This window comes from Parasteatoda tepidariorum, chromosome 7 (assembly GCF_982258835.1).
Source record: "Parasteatoda tepidariorum strain Cologne lab strain chromosome 7, Ptep-v5.0, whole genome shotgun sequence".
In the NCBI taxonomy this organism is placed as follows: Eukaryota; Metazoa; Arthropoda; class Arachnida; order Araneae; family Theridiidae; genus Parasteatoda; species Parasteatoda tepidariorum.
Genome location: NC_141761.1, coordinates 19,051,059 through 19,077,858, shown reverse-complemented (window position 1 = coordinate 19,077,858; position 26,800 = coordinate 19,051,059). Strand labels below are relative to the sequence as shown.

General features: G+C 30.6%; 1 protein-coding gene across 2 annotated transcripts in view; it reads right to left on the bottom strand.

Annotated features, from left to right (window-relative positions):
• The window catches only part of LOC107454900 (fatty acid synthase), a 76,720-nt gene extending 50,643 nt beyond the window's left edge, over positions 1–26,077 (bottom strand). The window contains exons 1-9 of one of the 2 annotated variants that reach the window (XM_043042920.3): positions 25,995–26,077; positions 13,651–13,840; positions 13,065–13,220; positions 9,612–9,776; positions 8,684–8,887; positions 7,384–7,506; positions 5,314–5,547; positions 3,101–3,549; positions 661–897 (exon numbers count right to left, since the gene is read on the bottom strand). In XM_043042920.3, the coding sequence (XP_042898854.2) occupies positions 661–897; positions 3,101–3,549; positions 5,314–5,547; positions 7,384–7,506; positions 8,684–8,887; positions 9,612–9,776; positions 13,065–13,220; positions 13,651–13,825 (1,743 nt within the window). In that variant the 5' untranslated portion in view covers positions 13,826–13,840; positions 25,995–26,077. Of the gene's footprint in view, positions 1–660; positions 898–3,100; positions 3,550–5,313; positions 5,548–7,383; positions 7,507–8,683; positions 8,888–9,611; positions 9,777–13,064; positions 13,221–13,650; positions 13,841–25,861 lie in introns of both variants that reach the window. The other variant, XM_087167446.1, reaches the window with a different exon arrangement.
• Positions 26,078–26,800: the final 723 nt, after the last annotated feature.

Genomic DNA, 26,800 nt, shown 5'->3' with positions numbered 1-26,800 from the left:
GGTAGAAGAATGGGAGGGTCTTCCACAAGTCCTCCTTAACTCCCTTATTAACAGCATGCATACTCGTTGTGCATGCTGTCAGGTGTGACCATACACCATACTAGAGGCAACACACACTGTACTAGCCTCATTTTTATTGTCATCTTTTATCCTTAAGTTCAGATTACATTGGATTTATTGACAATAGGTTTTGCCAGTGAATGGCACTTTCATTTTCGTTTTGCATACTTTATTATTTTACGCCGGCCTGGTGGCCGAGCGGTTAGCGTGCCTGACTGCGAAGCCATAGGCTGCGGGTTCGAATCTCGCTCTGGGCATGGATGTTTCTCTCTCTCTTTGTGCTGTCCTCTGTTGTGTATGATGTGTGAATGTGGCCCACCCTATAAACGGGTTTGTGGCGTGGGCAATGTTGCTCGCCTCCGTGACTTTGGTTCACAGGTGCCCACTGGGTAACGCGAAATGAGCAACAATTCTGGCATAGTATAGGCTAAAAATTCAAATTCAGTGCCTGCCATGAGAAAAAAAAACTTTATTATCATGGAATAAGCTATTTCCATGGCCAAATTTCATTTATTTATATTCAGTATTTTTTGAGATATTTGGGAAAATGTCTTCCATCTCTTAATTTTGTCCACCAGTGTATTTAATTGAAATACTTACTTGAATTGCTGTGATTGTAGCGAGGGCGTTGCAAACTTTTCTCGGTATTCCTAGTTCGTTCGTATCTGGTGACAGAACTTTAAAGAGGTCAAACCCTAAAGGTTTCAAAACATCAGCACATCGTCTCAACGATTTTGCATATGCATCGAATACCATAAGCTGTAGACCCATACCTTGCCATTGACATCCCATACCGGTATATATGTACCATACGGGTCTTTTATTTGGCAAACACAGCTGTTACAGAGAAGAAAAAAAAGCATTTTATTAAAATTTAAGTGCGTATTTATTGCACACATACTTTATTAAAAAGTATGTATGAAATTATTACACGAATACTTTATTAAAGTACATAAGGAAAATAATCATTAAAAATTACTTTTTGCATGAAATTATCCTTGGTAAAACAAATTTTACAATTGTGTGTAAAAATTATTCGATTCTCGTACAAAATTCTCAAGATTTGGCGAAATACGCAAAACGTAAAATTAATATTAAGAGTCGAAAAAGAAAGATAAGGTATAGGGCAATTCCACGGAAGTGTCAACTTTTAAGTGATTTTTTTTTTAATGAATTGCATATTTTAATTTTAAAAATATATTCAAAAATAGCCTAAGTCTACATATTGCCGTTTCATTTTTGATAATTTTAAATTTTTTGAATCTGGCAGCATTCTAAAGTAATCACATGGCTGACAAGTGAATTGTTCACATTTGTGCTCAAATTGTTTTCTTGAAAAATACTTATAAAATAAAAGAAATGTATCTTTCTTTTGCAATATTTTGATAAAAATATACATATAGAACAAAATTTAAACATTTTAAGTTTAATATATAAAATAAAAGTAACTTCTTTTACGTCATTCCGTCACATGTCTTAATAATGCATAAATTTCCTGAGAACGAAGATAAGATGTGACATTGGCAAGTTAGATATAAAACCTCTTCAGAGACAACCTAATTTTCAAAATGTTGAAATTTTTACTAATTCTTACATAAATATTAATCCTGTTTATCTGTTACATTCTGTTTATCATTTACATATTAATAAAACATTTTTTAAATGAAGGCTTTCTTCTAGTAAACTTTTTGTCATTCCGTCACGGTCGTTCCGTCACAGCAAATAGATGTTAATAACTGCTAGCCAACCTGAGGTTAATTTTCCAAATTCACATTTTACATTGCTTACACATTATACTAAAAGTATAAAATAGTTCAGAAAAATAATAGCTGCAAAATTCGCAGAAACTACCAGTTCTAAGCGGCATGCCAAAAGCTTGGTTGCCAAAATGTCATTCCGTCACGCAAATAAAAAGTTCGTGAATTTAAAAGTAAAAAAGATAGAAAATCCTGCTTTTTTAGTTTATGAAGCGCATTACGCCAATAATAATGATATGCATGAGAAAATTTTTTATTTATTTGAAATTAGATACATAGAAACTTCAATTAATTGTTATTTTGCAAGTCAAAATGTCATTCCGTCACATATGGAATTGCCCTATACTTTGTGCTAAGTAGATCAAAACAAGAAATAACGTAAATAAGTCACAAATAAAGAACAGAAATGGACACACTATAATTTCGGTTCTCTAAACAAGAACCTTTCTAAATGCCTAAACACCAGATGGCAGTTGAAAAGTAAATAGATAAACACGTGTAAAATTGTTTAACCAATCGGGGCAAAGGAACAAGCTTGAAGAAGATAATAAAAAAAAAGGTGATAAGAATTAGGTGTTAGGGGATTTCGCGGGAATCCCCAGGGTTTAAAAGATTAAATAAGAATAGAATTCCAACCATTGGAAAAAGGTGGGATACTAAAAGTATTATAAAATAAATTTTTTGAATTTTCAAAATATGGAATAACTTAGAATACAAACTCGGTAGACGAAGAGCCGCGTTGAATGCTTTTAGTAGATGAAAACTCAAAGCTGTGATTAGAATTCCAACTCTTAGGGCAATGGACGATCGTTTAATATCCTATTTTTGAATGGACCTTTCATGTATTTTTAAGTTTCCTTGCTGATAACTAACATTTGGTGGTTTTCACGATTTTCCTCTTCATGTAACGCTAATGCGGCTTGCTTCCATAAAAATAGTCCTTCTTGAAGGCAAAATTTCAGCCTCCCAATACTTGATCCAGGAGTTCCCTTCTCTTTTGGATTAGATTAAAAATTACAAGGCTACGCAGTTGAACATTAGTAGTCATAAACTCAAAATTGGGTCGGATGTTCAACGACGGTTATAAAATAAAATGTACGGAAAGCCACAGTGACAAGAACCCCCAGCTACTAATATCAGCAATAGAATATTTAAAGTTGAGGAAATTTAGTTTGTTTACAGGGTAGAAAACAACTCAAATTTATACAAAATCTTCGTACTTTCGGATTATAAGGCAAGTAGTAAATATAGTAATCAAATAGGTAATAAAACATTAACTATACCTTCATACTTGTTACAGGATTAGATTGATCTTTGTAAAGAGCATAACCCCTTATAGGTTTCAGGAAAGTCGGACAGAATGACAACTTGTGAAGGAGAGCAAAAAATTCCTCCGGCAAGTTTGGATTATCTTTCACGTAATCGAACACATATTGTACAGCGCTCTCCACCGATCCGGAATACAGCAGAAACCTTGGTAACGGAGATTTTTTATTCGGGCTGTCTTCTAAAGCTTTCGAATGCTGTCTCAGGAGGATTTGCACTATTGTGCCAGCTAAGCCGAAGGAATTTACAGGGATGTACTGCGAGACGACCGGCATTGGTTCCGTGACAACTTTTATTTTGCCCTCGACCATTTCCTGGCAGAGGGAGTTTGGAGTGCTCCATTTGTAGTTTGGGGGAATCATTCCTCTATCCAGTGCCATACAAGTTTTGATGATGCTGCAGAGACCTGAAATTAAATCGTATTGCTAGAAACATCATGAATCATATATTTATTCTAACATAAAATTATCTGCCTTCGATTTTAAAATTTACTTGAAGATTAGGCCGGGATAGCCTGGTCGGTAGGGCGCTGGGCCCATGTCCGAGAGTTCGTGACTCCCCGTTTAGTAAAGTGACTGATGCACGTTAAATCTGTTGAGTCGCAAAAGTCTTCCATGTTCCCATAACAAATCAATACCTCTGGAGGTACTGTATTGGAGATCGATCGTTCTCTGATTCAGGTCATAATTACGATCTGTGGATGAATGAATGGATGTGTGAATGGGCCTGCCCTATAAACGGGTGCGACGTATGGTGTGGCAGAAGTCGAAATCTTGGCCATAGATGGCGCCACTGAGAAACAAGAAACGCTCACTCTGCCTTAAATTAGCTCGGTTTCACCAAGCAGGCTTGCCTGTGTGGCAAGTCGCATAGAAACAACGGCAACAACTTGAAGATAGAAATATACTATTTGCTGCGTTTCACTAAAAAAGAAATCAGATTTTTTTTTCATTTACTGAATAAATTCGCTACAAAGTTCGCCAGCAGATAGTGTTGTGCTGATTGGAAAAATTATAATACAATTTTTTCTGCTGTTTCTCGGATCACGTCGATTGAAATTTTCACACGGGCGTCTGTTTAATTGAAATTCCTCCCCCCCCAGACCAAGTCACGTTGTCGCTGCAAATAACGGTTATGTTTAATACATCGTTTTGCAGTTCTCAGGCAGCCAAACCATCTATTGACGAAAATTGTAACTGATTATCAATTTGGTGAGAAATAATTCTAATAATAATTCTAAGAATAACGTATATTGCTAGATCATTCAATTTTTCAATTTCTGGATCATTTTTTGGTCCGATCCTATTTATAAAAAATTGTAATTAATTTTAAAAAAGAAAAAAATAACACGCAGCTACTATAAACCTAAAAAAGTTTTATTCCTTACGGTAGGGAAAATCATTATTTTATGTTATTAAAAACAATTGCCTTTTCATATAGAAATAATATTGAAAAAAAGTGAAACGATATACAGTCAAACCCCGCTATAGTGAACCTTCAATTGACCGAACTTTCGATTCACTATAACCGGGAGTTCACTATATCCGTTCCGTAAACAATTTTAACAAATGATTCCGAACTCCTTCTTTTCATTTAAATAAATGACCAATAAAATGAAATACAAAAATGACTGAAAAATAATACATAGTAACAAATAATGTGTTAACTTGCTTTTATTTTTTATTACTCTTCGCTTGGGTAGGCCTTTGTTGTGTGTGATAAAAGAAGCAAAAAGTGTGATAAAAGAAGCAAACAAGAGAAAATGCTTATCGCTACATTCCACTCTACAAATGGTTTTAAAACTCAGTATAAGTATTTATTTTGAAGTAGACAGTTCAAAATTATTTTAAAAAAAGAAATTATTTATTTAAGAAAAAAAATCAGTCGAAGACAGAAAAAAGTTCATAATATCCAACTTCCTCACATTTTTAGTTCACTATATCCACAAAAAATAACATTATACGTGCATAGCAAGGTACGGGACCTAACATTTCATTCACAATATCCGGGAGTTCACTATAAACTGTGTTCACTATAGCGGGGTTTGACTGTATTATGTAGAATATATCGTAATTGATTTTTTTTAAATACGATATTTGCAAGTGAATTTATAACAAATGATTGCATTAATTGGCATGCCTGTGATACATTATAAAGTTATTCTACGCACCAGCGCAAGCTTCTGTATGTCCAATATTGCTTTTTACTGATCCAACATACATAGGCCTCTTCCTTCCGTTTCTGCAATACACTTCGGCAATAGCATTCAATTCAATAGGATCACCAACATGCGTCCCGGTACCATGACCTTCAAAGTAGTCTATATCATCTGGTATCAAACCATTCTCCGACAAAATATCCCGGGATAGCTTGATTTGCATTTTCAGAGATGGTACAGATATACCTACAAAACAAAATTCATCCGATTTGATGACTACAAGACAAAATATTTACAATATGAGGTTTCAAGTTTGTACTCTTTAATCAATGCTGTTCACGCATTCAAAATTACGTTTTAAAATCTTAATTTCCTTGAATAATTTTTGTTTACATCTAGAGTTTTTTTTTATACTTTAGTTAATAAGTTATATCTTAAACAGATATTTTACACATGCAAAAATCTTCTTTGTTTTAATCTTTCAGTTTCAAAGACATCTTTATAAAAAATTATTAAAATGTCACACGCCTTATTCTTTTTTTCAAGATTTTAAACTCTTTGTTACGCTTGACTTTTAAGGAGAGAATGGCTCATTTAAAATTTTTGAAATTTTGAAGATACATTTTTAACTTGCAAGATTCTTAAGACACATCGATTGTAAGTACAACTTATTAACTGACGATTACTTATCACTGTAATTTGCTCAAAAGAATAGGATAGTGCCATTAATTTTACAGCATATTTATATTTAAAAGCAAACTCTAATGAACCGAGTTTGAAACCTATTAGTCACTTAGATTTTAAACTTTTTGTTACGTTTAACTTTTAATGAGTGAATGGCTCCTTTTAAATTTTTAGAAATTTCCAAGATACATTTTTAACTTGCAAGATTCTTAAAACACATCGATTGTAAGTACCATTTATTAACTGACGATTTCTTATTGCTTTAATTTGCTCAAAAGAATAGGATAGTGCCATTAATTTTACAGCATATTTACATTTAAAATCAAACTCTAATGAACCGAGTTTGAAACGTATTAGTCACTTAGATTTTAAACTCTTTGTTACGTTTAACTTTTAAGGAGTGAATGGCTCCTTTTAAATTTTTAGAAATTTCCAAGATACATTTTTAACTTGCAAGATTCTTAAAACACATCGATTGTAAGTACCATTTATTAACTGACGATTTCTTATTGCTTTAATTTGCTCAAAAGAATAGGATAGTGCCATTAATTTTACAGCATATTTACATTTAAAATCAAACTCTAATGAACCGAGTTTGAAACGTATTAGTCACTTAGATTTTAAACTCTTTGTTACGTTTAACTTTTAAGGAGTGAATGGCTCCTTTTAAATTTTTAGAAATTTCCAAGATACATTTTTAACTTGCAAGATTCTTAAAACACATCGATTGTAAGTACCATTTATTAACTGACGATTTCTTATTGCTTTAATTTGCTCAAAAGAATAGGATAGTGCCATTAATTTTACAGCATATTTACATTTAAAATCAAACTCTAATGAACCGAGTTTGAAACGTATTAGTCACTTAGATTTTAAACTCTTTGTTACGTTTAACTTTTAAGGAGTGAATGGCTCCTTTTAAATTTTTAGAAATTTCCAAGATACATTTTTAACTTGCAAGATTCTTAAAACACATCGATTGTAAGTACCATTTATTAACTGACGATTTCTTATTGCTTTAATTTGCTCAAAAGAATAGGATAGTGCCATTAATTTTACAGCGTATTTCTAATTAAAATCAAACTCTAATGAACCGAGTTTAAAACATATTAGTCACTGCGTTTGACAAATTTTATCATTTGCAAAATTTATTTCGTGTAAATTAAAATCGATTAAAATTAATTTGATAACGATATAAATTTGAGTAATGTTAAAAGAACATTTGTGTTGCCTTTTTATTTCAATACTAGTCACATACGAAAAACAGATAAAGTGTTCAATTGTGCTTTTAAACACATAGAATAATTTGGATTTTATATATATTTGGATTTTGGTGAAATTATGGATTTTATACAAGTTAAAACTGATATTAAACAAAATTTAAAAAGGAAGACAGACCTTCAGGAACGAATCCAGATGTTACAAACTTTGTTGAATAAACTTTAGCATAGACTCTTCGAGCATGTTTTGCTTTTTGAATGAATATAGCTGCCACTGCTTCTGTTCTATTCATACCATCAGCTATAAAGTTAAAAATCCATATAAGGGTGCCGTACCAAATTTTCAAATGATAAAAATCTCGAAGGATCTTCCAAAATCTTTTTTAAAAAAAATAAAACAAGAATATATTTCAAAACTTTCGCAGTAAAAATAAAAAAGTTCCAAGAAAATACTAGCGGTTTTCAATAAATATCAGTTCAGAGCACGTATTTTTTGAAAAAACTGGCCAGACGTTTATAGTTTTGACCATCGGATTGTTAACGCGAATTGTTTTAGAGTTACAAAAGCCTTATACCCGTAACATTAAATAACAGTAATCAGATCAGAGCACGTATTTTTCGAAAAAACTGGCCAGACGTTCATAGTTTTGACCATCGGTCTATTAACATAAATTGTTTTAGAGTTACAAAAGCTCTATACCCGTAAAATTAAATAACAGTAATCAGGTCAGAGCACGTATTTTTCGGAAAACCTGATCAGACGTTTATAGTTTTGACCATCGGATTGTTAACATGAATTGTTTTAGAGTTGCAAAAGCCCTATACCCGTAACATTAAATAACAGTAATCAGGTCAGAGCACGTATTTTTCGAAAAAACAGACGTTTATAGTTTTGACCATCGGATTGTTAACATGAATTGTTTTAGAGTTACAAAAGCCCTATACCCGTAACATTAAATAACAGTAATCAGGTCAGAGCACGTATTTTTCGAAAAAACTGGCCAGACGTTTATAGTTTTGACCATCGGATTGTTAACGCGAATAGTTTTAGAGTTGCAAAAGTCCTATACCCGTAACATTAAATAACAGTAATCAGGTCAGAGCACGTATTTTTTGAAAAAACTAGCCGGACGTTTATAGTTTTGACCATCGGATTGTTAACGCGAATTGTTTTAGAGTAACAAAAGCCCTATACCCGTAACATTAAATAACAGTAATTACGTCAATGTTGGCAATACGTTTTTATCAATAAATATGCTTAGGAGGATATGTATGAATAGGATACGATTAGAATTTGAAGTTTTTTTTTGTGTAACTTATTGACAATGGTTGTCATAACTAATAGTTATAAGACTTACCAGGGATTTTAGTTATTACGGAATGAATAAGTAACTTTTAAGCAGAATTTTGTCATAACATAAATGTTAGATTGCAAAATTCTGAAAAAATATCAGTTTTTATGGAGTTGTTTAACTTACTGTTTGCATCAAACGGCATGCTGTTGGATCCTGTTGGAGAACAGATGCCATGTTTCAAATAAGCTAGAGTGATGTTAGGGTTCATGTCCAGTTGACAAGCATTTACCACAGCAGCTTCTACTCTGTTTTCTACGAGATCCTTCATGGCGGCCCAAGTTGCAACAGCTGACGAGGAGCAAGCTGTGTCCACTGAATAGCTGGGACCTGTTTAAAATAGAAGAATGCGATTATGGGAAGAGGATTTTGATGATTTAGGCAAATATTGCTTGCTGAATTAAATACAACGAATGCTCTTACAGAAGATATAGTAAATATATATTTTTTTAAATTGTTTTTTTAGGGATAGCCTGGTCGGTAGGGTGTCGGGCCCATGCCCGAGGGTTCGTGGGTTCGAACCCCACCGGCCGAAGACTTCGAAATAAAGTGACTGATGCACGTTAAATCTGCCGAGTCGCAAAAGTCCTCCATGTTCCCATAACAAATCAATACATCTGGGGGTAATGGATTGGAGATCGATCGTTCTCTGATTCAGGTCAAAATTACGATCTGTGGATAAATGAATGGATGTATGAATGGGTTCGCCCTATAAGCGGGTGCGACGTATGGTGAGGCAGAAGTCGAATTCTTGACCATAGATGGCGCCACTGGAAAAACAAAAACAATCGCGCTCCCTATGCCTAAACAGGCATACGTCAGCAACAACTTTTTTTAACTTTCGTGATATTCATTTTTTAGTTTTGTGCTTCATTGTGGATTACTGCTTTACTGGTTGTTTATTTAATATTTTTTTATCTCGTCGAAAGAATGTGTATTTAGATGGTGTGGTGCAAAAATGTAGAAGAAAAGAATTATTTCATTGTCTAAATGTGAAGAAAAAAAACGCTGCGTAAAATGTATTTCACGACATATTATTCATTTTACAACTTACCCAAGAAATCAAATGCATACGACACTCTGTTAGCATGCAGACACCTCAACCAAGAAAATCCAGTTAGTTTTTGTTCCTCGCTCAGTGTAAGAAGTTGAGAATCATCGTTTGTTGTCGCATTGTACACTCCAATATTTGCTCCTCTCAAACTTGTTGGATCAAATCCTAAAAACAAAACACTATTTTAGTTTTGTCTCGTGTCTGTGAGGGTGAGAGGGGAACCTGTCAGGTTATACTAAAGCTTTCTTCGTGGTGACCATGCTTTCTAATCGTTTTCTATTTTTTTAAAAAATTTTTTCTAAAGCAGAATGCTGTCATTTTATTACCAAATAACGCTCATGGCAATCAAAATTATAACCGCTTTCGAGTTAACTAGAGCACTCCAATCTCATTTAGAAATCAAAGCCCGATAAAATTACGAGTTTTATTATTTTCCTGATCACCTATCAAAATCACTTTACGACTGCAAAAAACTAGCATGGGTGAAACTAGCAAAAAGAAAACTGCAAATTAGAGGAAAAGTTTTAAAAACTAATTTTTTCATGTAGATTGAAGCAAAAAAATATAATTTAATATTTGGCAGGCCTGAAACAAAATAACGTTGACTGAATCCTATTTGAAATAAGCTTCTGCCATCACCAAAAATTCCTTCTACGTCTTAAGAAAGTGATGCGCCCTATGTTTCTGTTTTAGGTCTGAAAGAAACAAAATTGATTTCTCGGTTTTAATCTATGTGTAAAACAAATACCTGATAATAAGTAATAATAATGCAAAGAAAGGCAAATTTTTGGAACTTTATAAAAACGATAATTTTCAATGGTTGTATTGCGATACCTTACGTTGCTTGTAACGCATAAAACATAATTTAAAGCATTTGAGGTAAAAACATACAGGAAACGTTTTAAAATTATAAGCTAATAATAAATCAAGTTAACTGAGAGTATTGTTTACCAATCTTATAAACGCAAAAGAGAATTATTTCATTATATTGAATTGCGTCCCGCAGTGGATTGATCGTTATAACATGGTTCCCAGTAGATCACCGTTGCCAAGCCTCACTAGCAGCGGTCAGCAGACTGAACTAAGTGGTAGGTGACCATTTTGATTAGCCTGCGAAGGAACCTAAGATGTGCAGACTGTTCTACCGTAAAGAGCTCGACTTCGCGTTGGGCTACAAAAGTGGAGGATCAAAATTATGATGGCACGTCTTCGGATCATCTTCAGGGTTGTTTCCTAAGCCGCTGCCAATAACTCATTGTGCAGCTCTAGGGTGACGTAAGTAAAGTAATACTACTACCACATTATATTGAATCAATAGAAAATTTTAATTTGGGAGACATATTTAAATTGGAATGTGAAAAGACGTATAAATTGTAGAGGATTAATATCAGAGATATTTTGCAGGTTTTTTCGTATAAGTTCGTACGCTCCCGTAATACGCTGTCGTTTAAATCTGTTGAAAGAAATCTGTAAAACACACGAACGAAATTTTTGCATCGGCAAGAAAATGGTTAAAAAGAAAGGAAAAATGTTAAAATTTTGTGAAATTCTTTTAAATTTTATCATATATTTATACATGGATTAATTATGTTATTTAAAACACTTGCACAGTTATATATATATATACTGGTTTAAAAATTTACTTTTTAAATAAAATATTTACGTAAGACCTTTACATATATTTTTATTTTTATGAATAAAAATTCCTGCTTTAAGGAAAACTCTCTTTTAATAGTATGTTAACTATAATGACATAATATTTTGCATGACGTGTAAAATTACTTTTGTTCAAATCATTACTATTTATTGAAACTAACATCTCATTTTTGTCCATGTTACATTCATTTGGACATAAAAAACGCTTTTTTTTATTTCATGAATATTTTGTTGTTTATAAACATATTATTAAAAATAATTTTGGAAAGATGTTGCATAATTCTGTTAGGTAATTGAACGAACTTGATCTAAAGACGAATCTTTCACTAAGTCGCTCACCTTTAGAAGTAATTAGATTGTAATTTGCGAACGCAACGACCGAAAGGGGGCGTTGTCATTTGAGACGAATGACTGCTAGCAGAACAACACGATCATCATTTGCACTAGAGATTTCTTCAGTGTAGCATGGTAACGTTCCTTCCTTATTGCGTCGTATTAAATTTAAGAAAGAAAATGCTTGATATTCTTTCTTATGCAAGGGAACACAAAATGGAATCGTTTTCTTTAGAGAAGGAACATCCAAAACGCTACGGAAAATATTTGTAAATAAACAGAAAAAGAAATATGTATCTTCTTATTAGAGTTGCAACCTAATGCCTACGAAAACGCTCTATTAAATTTAATAATTTAATATGAAAGGTCCATTCAAACTTTATATTATATGCTTTTCTGAATCACATATTACTTTAAACATTAAAATATGCAAAAAGTATACAGAAACTGTATACTTTTTGAAAAACTGTATACTGTAATACGCAAAATATTTGGAGAAAAACAATTTGTACGTAGAAAATTTGCATAAGTTAAGAAGAGTAATTACAGTATGGAAAGAATATTGCTGCTATTGTACAATAGTTCGAAGATATATATATATATATATATTGAAAAATTTTTATCAAAGAATGCATGGTCGAAAACAAAACGCAAAACCGCTAGAGGGCGTCAAAGTTTATGTTCTTATGTGAGGCAAAAACACACAAAGAACGATGAAGTTAAGTTATAAAAGCAAATTTAATGGCATGTGATTACAATAAGTGTTCAAAACAGTGGCCGACAGCGGCTATGCACGCAGTACAACGGCGAAGAAAAGATAGGCGAACATTCTGAAACACACCAGGCATATCACGAACTTTCCCTGCAGCGGCCGAAAGCTTGGCGACAAGTAACGCAGCGCAGTAACTCGCAACTGGAATGGAGCTTTCACGTTTGCATCAAACAACTTTCCAAATGCGCCAGCACCTTTGCGTTTTGTTTTCGACCATGCATTCTTCGATAAAAATTGTTTGCTTGGGTGTGTACTATCACTTCCTAAAATTTTACCCATCTTTTTAGAGTTATCCTATATATATATATATATATATATATATATATATATATATATATATATATATATATATATATATATATATATATATATATATATATATATATATATATATATATATATATATATATATATATATATATATATATATATATATATATATATATATATATATATATATATATATATATATATATATATATATATATATATATATATATATATAATGTTAAACAATTAATAAGTTGTTAGTAATTATTGTCTCTTCTACAGATAATGGACAAACCTGAAAACTATCGTTACCGTCATTAGTAGTTACTATTTTTGAGTTAAGATTATCTTTTTTAATTTGCCTTCTTTTTTAATTGCACAACAAATGACAGTTAAATATTTGAAAAACAAAATGCTCAAACCAGAATCTACTATGGCTTCATAGCTGATCTCGGTAACTTTTCTTGTTGCTGGGTCAAAAGCATTCACTGCTGCATATGGAACACAAAAGTAATCGGCGTCGAATTTATCTAGTCCTGAGATAAGACCTGCTGAGCTAAATGGAAGCTTCACAGCACCTTCGAAAAAAAAAAAGACATGAAAGTAGTTATATTTTAAATTTTATAAAACATATTTTTAAAGTTATATATACAATATTTTTAAAAGTTTGCTATTTATCATTTTGAATTAAAATTAAGTAAAACTGGTGATTGTTTTCTTTCTTCTGAAATTTCATTGAATTAATTTTGTGAGTCGCAGAAAAACATAATTCTTACTGTTACTAAACATCGAATAAAACTAATTAGAGGGAAAAGAGCACTACTATGTCTTCGATTAAAAATATGAATCTCTGTCTCATCGAGATAGATTAATGAAATGAATTGTATTTCTCAAATGCACTGTTGGGTATTTAATTGCTTTTTTTAAATATTTGTAGAACCATGTAAAATTCCGTCTTTGATCATATTATAAAAGACTAAAAGAAAAAAAAAGAAAAAAATGTGTTACCTTTTTCAAAGCGTTCATCCGAGTAGACAATCAATTGTTTCTTCGTCATGAGACCCTCGAATAGTTCTCCAACTGAATGACATTCTGGAAAACGACCGGCTACACCAGTAATGACAATATCTTCAGGATCATAGCCGCCGGTGCAGTATTCGTGATGGTCATCGATGAAGTCCATACTTGATAAAAGTCACTGTGGGGAAATTTTTTAAAAAAATTCTCCTTAAACAATAACTTATCTTGAATAAGACACGAATATAGCGTGATGCTAAAAAGTAGTTTAGCTGTGAAATATGGATCAAATATAAATGTTTTGTTTTAAAATGTAGGTTCTGAAAATTTTCTGAAACGCTATACTCTGTTGCAAGTTAAGAAAAAACCATTATCCCTATGGAGAGAACTTGTTTTCATATAAGTGCACGCCAAATGGATGCCAAGCTCCCAGCGCTAACGTATATCAACAGCGCTAACTATTGAAACGACATTGCACAGTCTCATTTTTGCTTACTTCCTTATTAAACTTCCAGCACGCGTGTCTGCACAAATTTTACGACAAATCTGTTTTTTAATGGATTTTTTTTCATATATCGTATCTGAGAGGTGTAAAAATAATTTCTATTCCTCCTTTCAACCCTTCCTCAATCATGGAATGTGCCAACAGGAAGTTATGTGACATCTTTCACTTAATTGAGATCTTGTACTACAAGGTTGTTTGTTCGTAAAATTTACGACACGTGCGTAGTCATAGGGGACAATTCGAAAAATATTTATTTTGTAATTTTGTGTTAATACTCGGAATGTATTATTTTATCTATATTTTAAAATCGTATCTATAATTTTTAAATCGGGGCAAAAAAAAATATACAATCAGGTGATTCCCCCTGCTTTCTTGGAGGATTGTCTGAAGAAAGATAAAAGGGGAAGGGGATTTGAGATTGATAGCGATTGGATTAAAGAAAATATAGAAATAAGTAATATTAGAAGTGAATTTAAAAAATATACTTCACATAATTATGATAATTATAGAGGGAAAAGGAATGATGATGACATGTTCTATGTTTGCAAGGATAAATTTTCTAAGTGGTGAAAAGTAAAGTATGCAAACTGCTCAAAAGCGAAATAGAAGAATAGCGTAAAAATGTCTCCTGGCCTTAAGCACCATGACAAGAATAAAGAGGTGGAAATAGGATCATTTCTAAACATAATTGACTTAAATGTGATGGATTAAATTTTGGAGTATTCGAATAAATATATAAGTTTGCTAAAAGGGATACTCAAGAGATACAGACTGTCCTGTTACCTCAATAGTGGAAATGATGGAATACTTTGAATTGTTATACATGATAGGATTGTTTCTTGCCGAAATTATATTTTATTTCATAACCGTCGCTGTACAGCTGACCTAATTTCAGGGTTTACGCCAACTAATGTTCAACTCCGTAGCCTTGTAATTTTGAACCCAATCCAGGAGACAAGGGAACTCCTGGATCAAGTATTGAGAGAAATTTATCCTTGCGGAGGATTTTTTGAAGGAACTAACCCGCATTTGCGTTACATAGATAGGAAGATCACGAGAACCTTCCACAGTTGGCCTAACGGCAAGGGGACTCTAACTCATGATCAATCTACCACTGAGGATATTTCACGCCAGCACAGTGATCGGTACAAGCCAGATGCGGAATTCGTATTAGCCAGTCATCGCTGGGATCGAACCCCGGTCCACCTCACTGGAAGGCGAATGCTCTATCCCCTATGTCATGGTGGCTTGTCGAAATTATTATTAATATTCATTCATTTCTGTGGTTTCCGTGTCCACAACAGTAAAATGACAGCTGTCGTTAAAAATACGACGCGGTCACGCTCATGTAAAATTACTGCGAGAGCGTGTTGGAAGGTTAGCAACAATAATCAATTAACAAATAACAAGAATTAATAAAAATGATAATTAAAAATCATATCATATATACGTTTTCCTGTTCGCATTTGAAGAAATTGATGGAAGAGTAATCAATATTGTTATTTGCAGACGATTTTCCACTTCAGCGAAACAAAAGTAAATATTCTTTATCTCGCGTTTGATTTGTTAAGAACATGTCAACATAACACGGGCGAATTTTAGTGTTCCAAAGAAATCCAATGCTCTTGCAACGTTATGTAGTTGTTTCTTTTTCAGGAACGAATGTTCTTTTTATTTATCGAAATCTGTCACCAAATCTAGGATTCCAATACTACGAAACTATAACCTTTTTTAATAATTCTATGACATATATCGTAAAAGATAGCTCGAATTAAATTTCCCTCTGACGTGTTCACCTTTTAAAACCTTTTATAATGTTTGAAAAGTATGTTTGCATAATTTGAAAACGAAATAAAACGGAACCCTATGCAGTCGCAGATAATGATTTAAATCCTATACCGCAATGGTATTTTCTTAACTGGCAACGTAGTACAGTTCCATTTTTCTCAAAACTGTCCTATATAAATTTTTGAACCAATAAATGTTTATTAACTCGTGCTGACTTCAAGAATAAATACCTAAAATTATGACAGTGGTGACTTTCTCGTCTATTGTTTTGTATTTCTTTTTAGACAAGCGAAAGTTATAATGTGTCTCGTTCATTATTGTTTCGCAGCATGGCAATGGGATTCCTGCAGGTGATGTAGTGTGGGTATCTCGATTCTGATTGATTGTTAAAAAGTGGCATTTGTTTACGTTAGCATCTGTTCTTTCCATTTTATTTCGAGTAAGTCAAGCCCGTCAAGTTTCAGTTCTCTTAAGTGACACATTCTATATTCTTACTCAAAGATTATTCCACAAAGACTTCAATTCTTCCCAGGGCTCGAAAAACAGCCCGTCCGCCAGTCCTCGGCGGTCAAAAATTCCCCGCGGACAACAAATTTCTAGTATCCGACTTCCGCGCGGACGGCCATTTCTCCGTTAATGTTCGTGATACATTTTCAATTTTTGTTATCTTACAAGAGTCTAGCGCCTCACTTCTAAACTGACCCTCTAATCTAGAAATACAGCAACTTACTGCTCATGGTGGAATTGATGTTTTCTCTGTCTGGGAGTACTGCAGCGGTTGAAAGAGGCTTTTTAGCAATGAACTTACAAAAAAACACATTTCGTACTGGTCTTAAACAAGAAGCGTTTAGCGCAGTTATGAACATCTACCTAAATGGAAAACCCCTTTCAGATTTCTATGCAGAAACCTCTGTAAATCATTGGCTTGATTGTGGAACTGCCAGACGTCATATTTGATTGATTTAAAAAACGCAGTACCCTCGGATAAATTGACATTCCAGATAACTTGACCCTTGTCATTTAAATTATTTCATAAAGGAAATACTAGGTTACTATTAGTAACCTAGTATATACTATATAATGTAATGCGTATTACTGCATAATGTAATCCTAGTATTTACTAATTCATTGTGCAATTTATGTAAATGTTTGTAATAAATAAGAGAAATTATATTTTTATTTATTTAGAAGCGACGGGTTAGTTTCAAAGGAGGACGGGTACATTGTTGGACAAGCCGTCCTCGGGGACGGATAAAATTTCTGGGTTTTTTCGAGACCTGATTCTTCCACTATATATTTCTTACGTAACACAAAGACAGGTATGAAGCCATGTCGAAAATAAACAAACTAATTATGTATCGATGTTGCCAGATACACAAAACAAAAATATATCATGGTTACAATAAAATACTTAAACAAATAATAAATCTTAGTTAAGTAAAAGATGCAGACGAGGAAGAATTATATTTCATCGAATTCAGCATTATATTTAATTATTTTCACGTTAATTAACACTAACTTTTGTAAAGAAACTTAGCTCTACATTAACACGCCATTTTGTTTATCAGCTGGTACTGACGTCGTAGGTCGCATGTGTGGGTATCCGTGATATTCTTCTTCTTGAAGTGCAATGAATCATTTACTTCAGTTTTAATTTCTTGCAAATGGCTATTATAGCTAACACTATGGCCTAGGTTTCTATGAAGACATATGTTTGCAAGTGTTCCCACAAAATTTAAGTAATGATGCGTTAATAAATTAATTCACTTTTATTATTCCTGGAGGAATCTCTGAAGAAATTGAAAAATTTAAATCAATTAGAGACAAAAAATAAACGTGCAGATTTTATATAGTAGCACAACTGTTTCAAACTTAAAATTTCGATGCACGCCCTTTGGGTAGAAAGGGAATTTATTCTAAATAAGGGTTTTTGGTTAGATAGCAACTTACCAAGAGGAAGTTTTTATTACTAAAATCTTTTTATATACTGAAAAAAAGTTACCAGTTTTTACTAATAACAAAATTAAGCTTGCACCATTCTATCTTACAGCTAGTCAGTAAGCTGCACGACAAAGTAAACTATTTATCAATGCTAATGGCATTTGCTTATTTCAGAAAACGGGGAATATCCAAATTTGATATTATTACAGAAAAAATATGATGCTCTGATATCACTGCTAAAATGATGTAAACAGCAAGCAAAACACGGAAACATACAGATGAAGCTATACTTGGTTTTTCTGAAGAACTCAGTGACAGAAATCTACCTGCGTAACGAAAATTTTATAAAGTATTTTCTTCTTGTTCAACAAAAGTTTGAGTCGGGAGCTTCATTTTGTGAAACGGCGCCTATTTTTACAGAAAGGATAATACAGATATGAAACAAAATGAAATAATCTAATGCTTCTTATTTAAACAGTGGATCGTAAATCTTAAAACTTATTTTGAAAAATGGAATAAACTTTGAAACACTTCCAAAATATCGCAAATCTACTCAAGAAAAAAAAATCAACGATTATAAGGAGCATGCAAAGTGTTTATTTGACATTTGCAAATGCAAATATAAGGATTTTTTAGCATGTAATTGTAGCAAAAAAGTGAGCTTTTTAAAGCGCGAGTTTCTATAAGATCAGAACACGCTGATTTTCCTCTAACTTAAAAAAAATGAAAAAACAGAAGATATTGCAAACTGAAGAAAGGCGCCGCACGTTATAAATGTCCCCCTATGAAAAACAAAGAAATCGAAATTAGCGAAATGGGTATGCACAAGGAAATACGACAAAAATGGTATATCGTTTCAAATACTTCTACAAAGAAGACATAGACAAACAAAATAAGTTAATTATCTCTCAAATGACTGTACGTTTTCCTACAGTTGCGAAAGTGGCTCAGAGTTTCTTTGTCATCCTCTGCTGCTATCAACGATGTAATCAAGGACGCCCTCCTAGCTTCTTTTTTTTTAAACAATTAAAGCTATGCAGAAAAACAACTTTGTTATAAAATGTTTTTATTAAAAATATTCTTATTGAAAGACAAATAGTTAAATAATTGATACGTAACAATTAAAAAAATTGTTTTGTCAAACAAGAATTGTAATCGTCTTGTTTGCTGTCCAAATCTGTTTGTAACTTTTTCAATGAATTGTGAGTCATCTTTGATTCTTTTGCTATGCACACTGAGCATGCTCAAACTTGGCAGATATCTAAGCTATATTTTTATATTTCATTTAATAAAATATAAATAATATTTTATTTTCTATTAGTTATTTAGTTTAACAAAGATGTATAACCTCATCCTCTGCTGCTATCAACGATGTAATCAAGGGTGCACCCCTAGCTTCTTTTTTTTAAAACAATTAAAGCTATGCAGAAAAACAATTTTGTCATAAAATGTTTTTATTAAAAATATTCTTATTGAAAGACAAATAATTGATACGTAACAATTAAAATTTTTTTTAATCAAACAAGAATTGTAATCGTCTTGTTTGCTGTCCAAATCTGTTTGCAACTTTTTCAATGAATTCTGAGCACACTTCTTAAGCACACTGAGCATGCTCATGCTTGGCAGATATCTAAGCTATATTTTTAAATTTAATTTAATAAAATATTAATAATATTATATTTCCTATAAGTTATTTAGTTTAACAAAGGTGTAAAACACAAACTGACTTCTCACAACTGTAAAACTTCATCAACACAATAAATACCAATGTTAAGTGTGCACAAACACGTTAGTATACGAAACTACTGTTTGTAGTTATTTGTGTTTCAAAGTCAGTAGCTATGCCAGCGCCATCGATACAGTTTCTCGTGGCAAACTTTGCAAGTACAAGAAATTCGTACTTTTTTTTTTAAATATCTTGTTAACAATTAAGAAATGTATGTTGAAAAAAATTAACAGATGAAAGTATATGTAATAACAAAACAAAATGCAATAACAGAATCTTTTAATTTTTTTTTTGGGGGGGGGGTAGTTTGTTAGAGGGTTGCACCCCCTTTTATATTATTCTGCCCGCGCTTTTAGATGAAATATCAGAGAATGATACGACAAAAGTTATCTACTAGATATAGTAACGATAAAAGGCGTAAAACTGTTAATGAGATAGAATTCAACTAAAAGGAATTTATTTTGACAGTCGAAAGGATTCAACAGTAACTGTGGAGAAGTATGAGAAAAAGAGGAGCAAAAGAACTGTAAGCTGTCATGTAATGTTGGCAGGACCACTGTCCACTTGCATATGTCATGGAACACTAGTAAACCTGAACTTCAGCTTCCATCGCGTCCAGCATTACGGATGTCTTGTTAAAAGAAAAAATGAGCACGAAACATTAAAAAGGATTATTTCATAACTTTAGAGAAGTTAAGTTCATGGGATTTTTCATACTTAGCAATAAGATTTGAAGCTTTCAGAGGTTTGGGTGACTGACAATAAATTAAGAAGGAAAACAAGTATTTTTGAACACCCTATGCCAGAAAATAAAGAAATAGGCTTGTAACTTGTATTGATTATTTTAGTTGTTAATTAAAATTACTTCCTAAAATTTCATAAACCTAGAGTAAATATTTATAGAAATAGGGACATTTAAAAAAAAAAAATAAAAAAAATATTTTGCCTAACGTTTTTTTTTTGTTGCTATAACCTTAGAAATATTCAATAGAATCAAGCAATATTTTTGGAGCAGTTAAAAATCAATTACAAAATTACTTAGTATTTAAAATTTAAATAAACAATTGTTAAAAACTGATCAAGATATAAGTATTTAAGGTAGCTCTTTCTTACTGCGCTTGCACAGAAAAAGTTTCAAAGAAAGTTTTTTTAATTTTATAGTGTATCGTATTTGGCAAATAATGAAAAAATGAAAAATGCTTGATTTAAATATTTAAAAAAGCTGTAAAAGTTTCAAGCAAATTTTTTTTGGTAAATTATTCTACTTTCTAAAAGAAAGCTCGAAATTATCAGAGTTTTCCGTAAATTTAATATTGTTTCATAAAACAAAATATAATATCAAATGACATACAACAATCGACCGGAAACCAAAATGTGGTGGTATAAGGAAAGAAAACTTTTATGAGGGATGATCCCCCATAATGCTGGTCTCATTTTTAATAAAACTTGTTTAATAGATCCAAATAAAATTTTGATTTTGATCTGAAAATTTAGAATTTCAATTTTATATATACGATTTTACTTTATATATACGATCTTACTTTATATATACCATTTTACTTTATATATACGATTTTACTTTATATATACGATTTTACTTTATATATACGATTTTTCTTTATATATACGATTTTTCTTTATATATACGATTTATCTTTATATACACGATTTATCTTTATATATACGATTTTACTTTATATATACGATTTTACTTTATATATATACGATTTTACTTTATATGTACGATTTATCTTTATATACACGATTTATCTTTATATATACGATTTTACTTTATATATACGATTTTACTTTATATATACCATTTTTCTTTATATATACGATTTTTCTTTATATATACGATTTATCTTTATATACACGATTTTACTTTATATACACGATTTATCTTTACATATACGATTTTACTTTATATATATACGATTTTACTTTATATATACGATTTATCTTTATATATACGATTTTACTTTATATACACGATTTATCTTTACATATACGATTTTACTTTATATATACGATTTTTCTTTATATATACGATTTTTCTTTATATATACGATTTATCTTTATATATACCATTTTACTTTATATACACGATTTATCTTTATATATATAAGATTTTACTTTATAAATACGATTTTACTTTATATATACGATTTATCTTTATATATACGATTTTACTTTATATATACGATTTTACTTTATATATACGATTTTACTTCTCATATACGATTTTACTTTATATATACGATTTTACTTTATATATACGATTTTTCTTTATATATACGATTTTTCTTTATATATACGATTTATCTTTATATATACCATTTTACTTTATATACACGATTTATCTTTATGTATATAAGATTTTACTTTATAAATACGATTTTACTTTATATATACGATTTATCTTTATATATACGATTTTATTTTATATATACGATTTTACTTTATATATACGATTTTACTTTATATATACGATTTATCTTTATATATACGATTTTACTTTATATATACGATTTTTTTTATATATACGATTTTACTTTATATATACGATTTATCTTTATCTATACGATTTATCTTTATATATACGAAATTCAATTTCTCAGGAACAATTCAACCGATTTCGCTCCAATTTTATATTTTGCCATATAAAATTAGATACTTTAAAACGATGTGAAAAACTGTATTCCTTACAATTCAAAATTTTTTAGACGATTAATAAATAAAATTATTTAAAAAAAAATGAATATTTACTAAACTTTATTTTTTGCATGGATACTTCATTTTTTGTATGGTCCTTGGATAAATGAATTCTATAATTGTATGCAAAAAGTTTTCAATTCGCTTCAAAAGTTCTCGAGATATGGCGAAGGAGGCAAAAAGTAAAATTAACTTCATGGGGTCCAAACACTGGACTGCTCTCCTGATCGAACTATTGGGACCACAATTCCCATGCGGTATCTCCCTATATTTTATGAGTCAGTAATCAGAAGCCGTCCAAAAAAAGGCATGTTTATTCAGTGAAAGTACGTTTTTGTAACAGATTTCGTAACTTAAAATATCATTTTCACTAATAAATTAGCATATTTAAGATCCCCCTCCTTGAACTATTAAAAATGAGTCCTAAAACGTGAAGATCAGATTATTAGATCAAAAGTCATTCAGAGTGGTTCGTTCTTTTTGACACACTGTACAGGAAATATAGATTGTACAATTACAAATTTAAACTGCATATTGGATGAGTAAAAAATAAATTTAATGCTGAGTGAGTAAAAAGTTTGTGTTCATTTAAAAACATCATTGGGATTCAACAGTATCTGAAATTTTTTGAAAACCTTTGAAAGTAGTCAATTTAAGACTAACTCATACACAGAATTTCCATTGATATATATATATATAGCTCTTCCAACTGAAAATATTTAAAAAAAAACTGTAACGTTTATTTATGTCAATAAGTTAAAAATCATAACTGTTGCCATTAAATTTTATAACTTTTGAAGTATTTCTTGTATAAAAAAAGCGAATATGTATTTGTTATAGTAAATTTTCGTATATCAACTAAATTTTTATGATAGTTTCCTTATATTATAAAAATATTTCAAGACTATATTGTGTAATAATTGATAAATTTTACAAATAAGTTACTATTTAACAAACTTCTAATAAACCTTTATTACTATTACAAATTATAGTGTTTTATCATGATTCAGAATGATTTTTTTAATCATGATATACACCGAAGAGCCATTACATTATGACCACCCTCCATCTATAACAATGGGCTCGCCCAGGTTTTCATGGTTTCTCGCCCAGGAACAATTTTTTTCATGGGGCACATTAGGACCCATAATCCTCATAGAACAATCCCTGATGCCTGTAAGCTACTTGAACATAGTTGCAGACCAGGTTCACCCATTCATGGCAACAGTTTTTCCTGCGGGGGATGGTGCTTACCAGCAGGATAATGCACCATGTCATAAGGGTCGAATCGTCGAGGAACATTCCAGTGACTTTTAAGTCATGTCGTGGTCCCCAAATTTACCTTGCCTTAATCCAATAGAGCATTTGTGGTCCTACTTGGAAAACCATATTCGTGCTGCCACGCTCACAATGTGAGGGAATTGCAGGACTAGTTGGTGAGCGCTTGGTACCAGATACCTCAGACTACCTATCAGCACCTTGTGGAATCAATGCCACGGCGGGTGCTAGCAGTTTTGAGGGCTAAAGGTGGTCCTACATGTTATTAACAGTGTAGTCATAATGTAATGGCTCAGTGTATATATATATATATATATATATATATATATATATATATATATATATATATATATATATATATATATATATATATATATATATATATATATATATATATATATATATATATATATATATATATATATATATATATATATATATATATATATATATATATATATATATATATATATATATATATATATATATATATATATATATATATATATATATATATATATATATATATGATGTATTAATGTTTAACGTGTTTTACTTTACAAGCGGAAAAACTTAAGATTAGTTAATATTTTTCAATGAATTTTGATTTTGTTTTAATGAGTATTTTGATCTGAAAACAATCGAGGTAATTTCCCAGAAACAATTTCAAAAAAATATAAGGTTATTGTAAAATATATAAATCATAATATTTTTAGAAATAGTTCTATAACAGTAATTTTCACATAAAGACTCATGTAATGGACAACGAATTTACAAACGCTTATCATTCACATAGATAAAAAAAAATTAGTAAGAACAAATGTGTAAATTATCTATTAGTAAATTGTTAATGAAAGGATTGATCCAAACTGAGTTTTAAAATGATAATGATAAATGAGTTTTAAAATGAAAAGATATAAGGCTAGCTTCTCACTTTATATGTATGAATGCCGTATAACATTATGAAAAAAAAAAACATTATTTTTTTCTGCCTATCGAAATTGTAATACCAATTTGTAGAAAAGAAACTTTCGTCTAATAAAATATATCTTAAAAATTATTTTTTAATGTTCTAAATATGTTACAAAAATAAATTGAGCAAAGCTGATTTATAAATAAGTTATTATTTTACAAACGTGATATGAATTTTAATTAATAATTCATTACAGCTTAAAGTATAGTTTCAGCATAAATTGTTGTGAGTTCTTGCAAAAATTTGTTCAAGTGATCTGGACAAATATAGAAACATGTTTTTAATGCATGTATAAAATAATAAAAATTAACGTGTGAATGTTTAATGTATTTTACATTACAAACGAGCTTGGTCTAGTATATACCAGTTTTTTAACAAGTAGAGATTTATTTTTCATTTCAAATAAATAAATAAATAAAATCTAAATATAAAATTTTAAAGTTTAGTTAATTCTTTTCAATCAGTTTTGATTTAATTTTTGCTTCACCAGATTTTATACTTTTAATACAATTATTGACATAGATAATTTTTACAGATAGTTTATATAGATACTTTTATCAATACAGATAAGAGTTTAGTACAAAATAATGTGTAAATACAGATTAACGAAATGTCATGTGAAATTGTATATCAGAAATGAGTTTTAAGATCAAGGGACTCAACAGTGGTTTTTCACTTAATATATATGAATACCGTATTACAATATGAGTAAAATAATTTGTTTTCTTAACAATCATTAATAAGTAAAACCAATAGAAACATATTTTTCATTCAATAAAAGTTAGCATTTAAATTGTTATAGTTTAGTTTATGTTTCTCAATGAAGTTTGGCTCAATATTTATTAAATTGGAATTATTGTTGTAGGGCAATAGGATGCAAGTTTCCTTAAAACAATTTAAACAAAATATGATGATTCTAAAACATTAACAAAAAAAATTAAAATTTTTATTGAAAATTGGAATTTTTACTTCAAAATTCACACTCAGATTTCAGATTATACAAAAAGCATTTTTTCCATAGATACGAAAAAAGTAAAAAAAAAAAAAAACTATATATAAATATGGAGTAATTAAATAGCGTTGAGGAAGAATATACTAGTAATAAATAATAAAAAAAATTATTGCAATGGAAAATATAATTTCAGAATAATTGGACATAATTTCAAAGAGCAATTGAAAATATATCCCATATCTAAAAAGAAAAAAGAAAAGGAAAGAAAATGAATTGATTTTTTTTTATCTCAGCAAAGTAGTTTTTAACTAAAAATTTACGTACAAATTTCAGAATGCTCCGAAAAATTATTCACTTGTAAATGAAAAGAGTAAAGAACAATATGTAAATGTGGGATGATAAATGGAGCAAAAGGATACAATTTAAAATAAATTTGAACAAAAAGTTAGGGACTTACGTCTGGTCTGTTTGCTTGCTATTAAAAATTAGAGAAAAAACGGAGGAAGTTAAGAATTGTTTTTGTGAGTTTATATTCCTTATTTTTTTATAAAATGTCTCTAAGAGTCTCTTTCCTGTACAAGGGGCGTTGTCTAAGCAATAAATGGCTCATTTGAATGAATGATGTGATGTGGGGTGATTTAGAACTATCGATAAAGATTGGGAGTCTCATTACTTATTTCGTAATATACGTCATCATAATTTTAATAAAATCTTCGAAGATCTTAAATTCCAAATAAAATTAGCTTGAAATTTTGAAAATCATGCACATGTCCATTAGGTTATAAAAACCATTGAACAAGGATCAAGTAATTGGTTATTTACAATCATACTGAAATCGCCACGCCTCTGGTTCATATTCAAAGTGAATCCGTAATCTTACTAATAAGCATTTGTTTCCTGTAATCGTATAACTATCTTTTAAAAACGGGTTGCCGTAAAATTAAGTTTACTTTCAGGTTAAGGATTATGCTAATTGAAGTGTATCGATAAGTATTATCGATCTTTAATCGATTCGATGAATATTTTAAACGTTGCATCATATTAATAGTTCTCCATCCATATTTTTTGAATGTTTTTCGTTATGCTGGAATTTAAAAGTTCATAATGTTCACCTATAAATATTAATCATGAATATTTTTAAAAAAATATTAGATTTAATAGTTAAGAATAAGAGTCTCTTTCCTAATTCAGTTTCCTAATTCTTGAGTTTTTTTCCTGATTCATAAGAAGAAATAAAAACATTTTATATGTTGTTGTTATCGT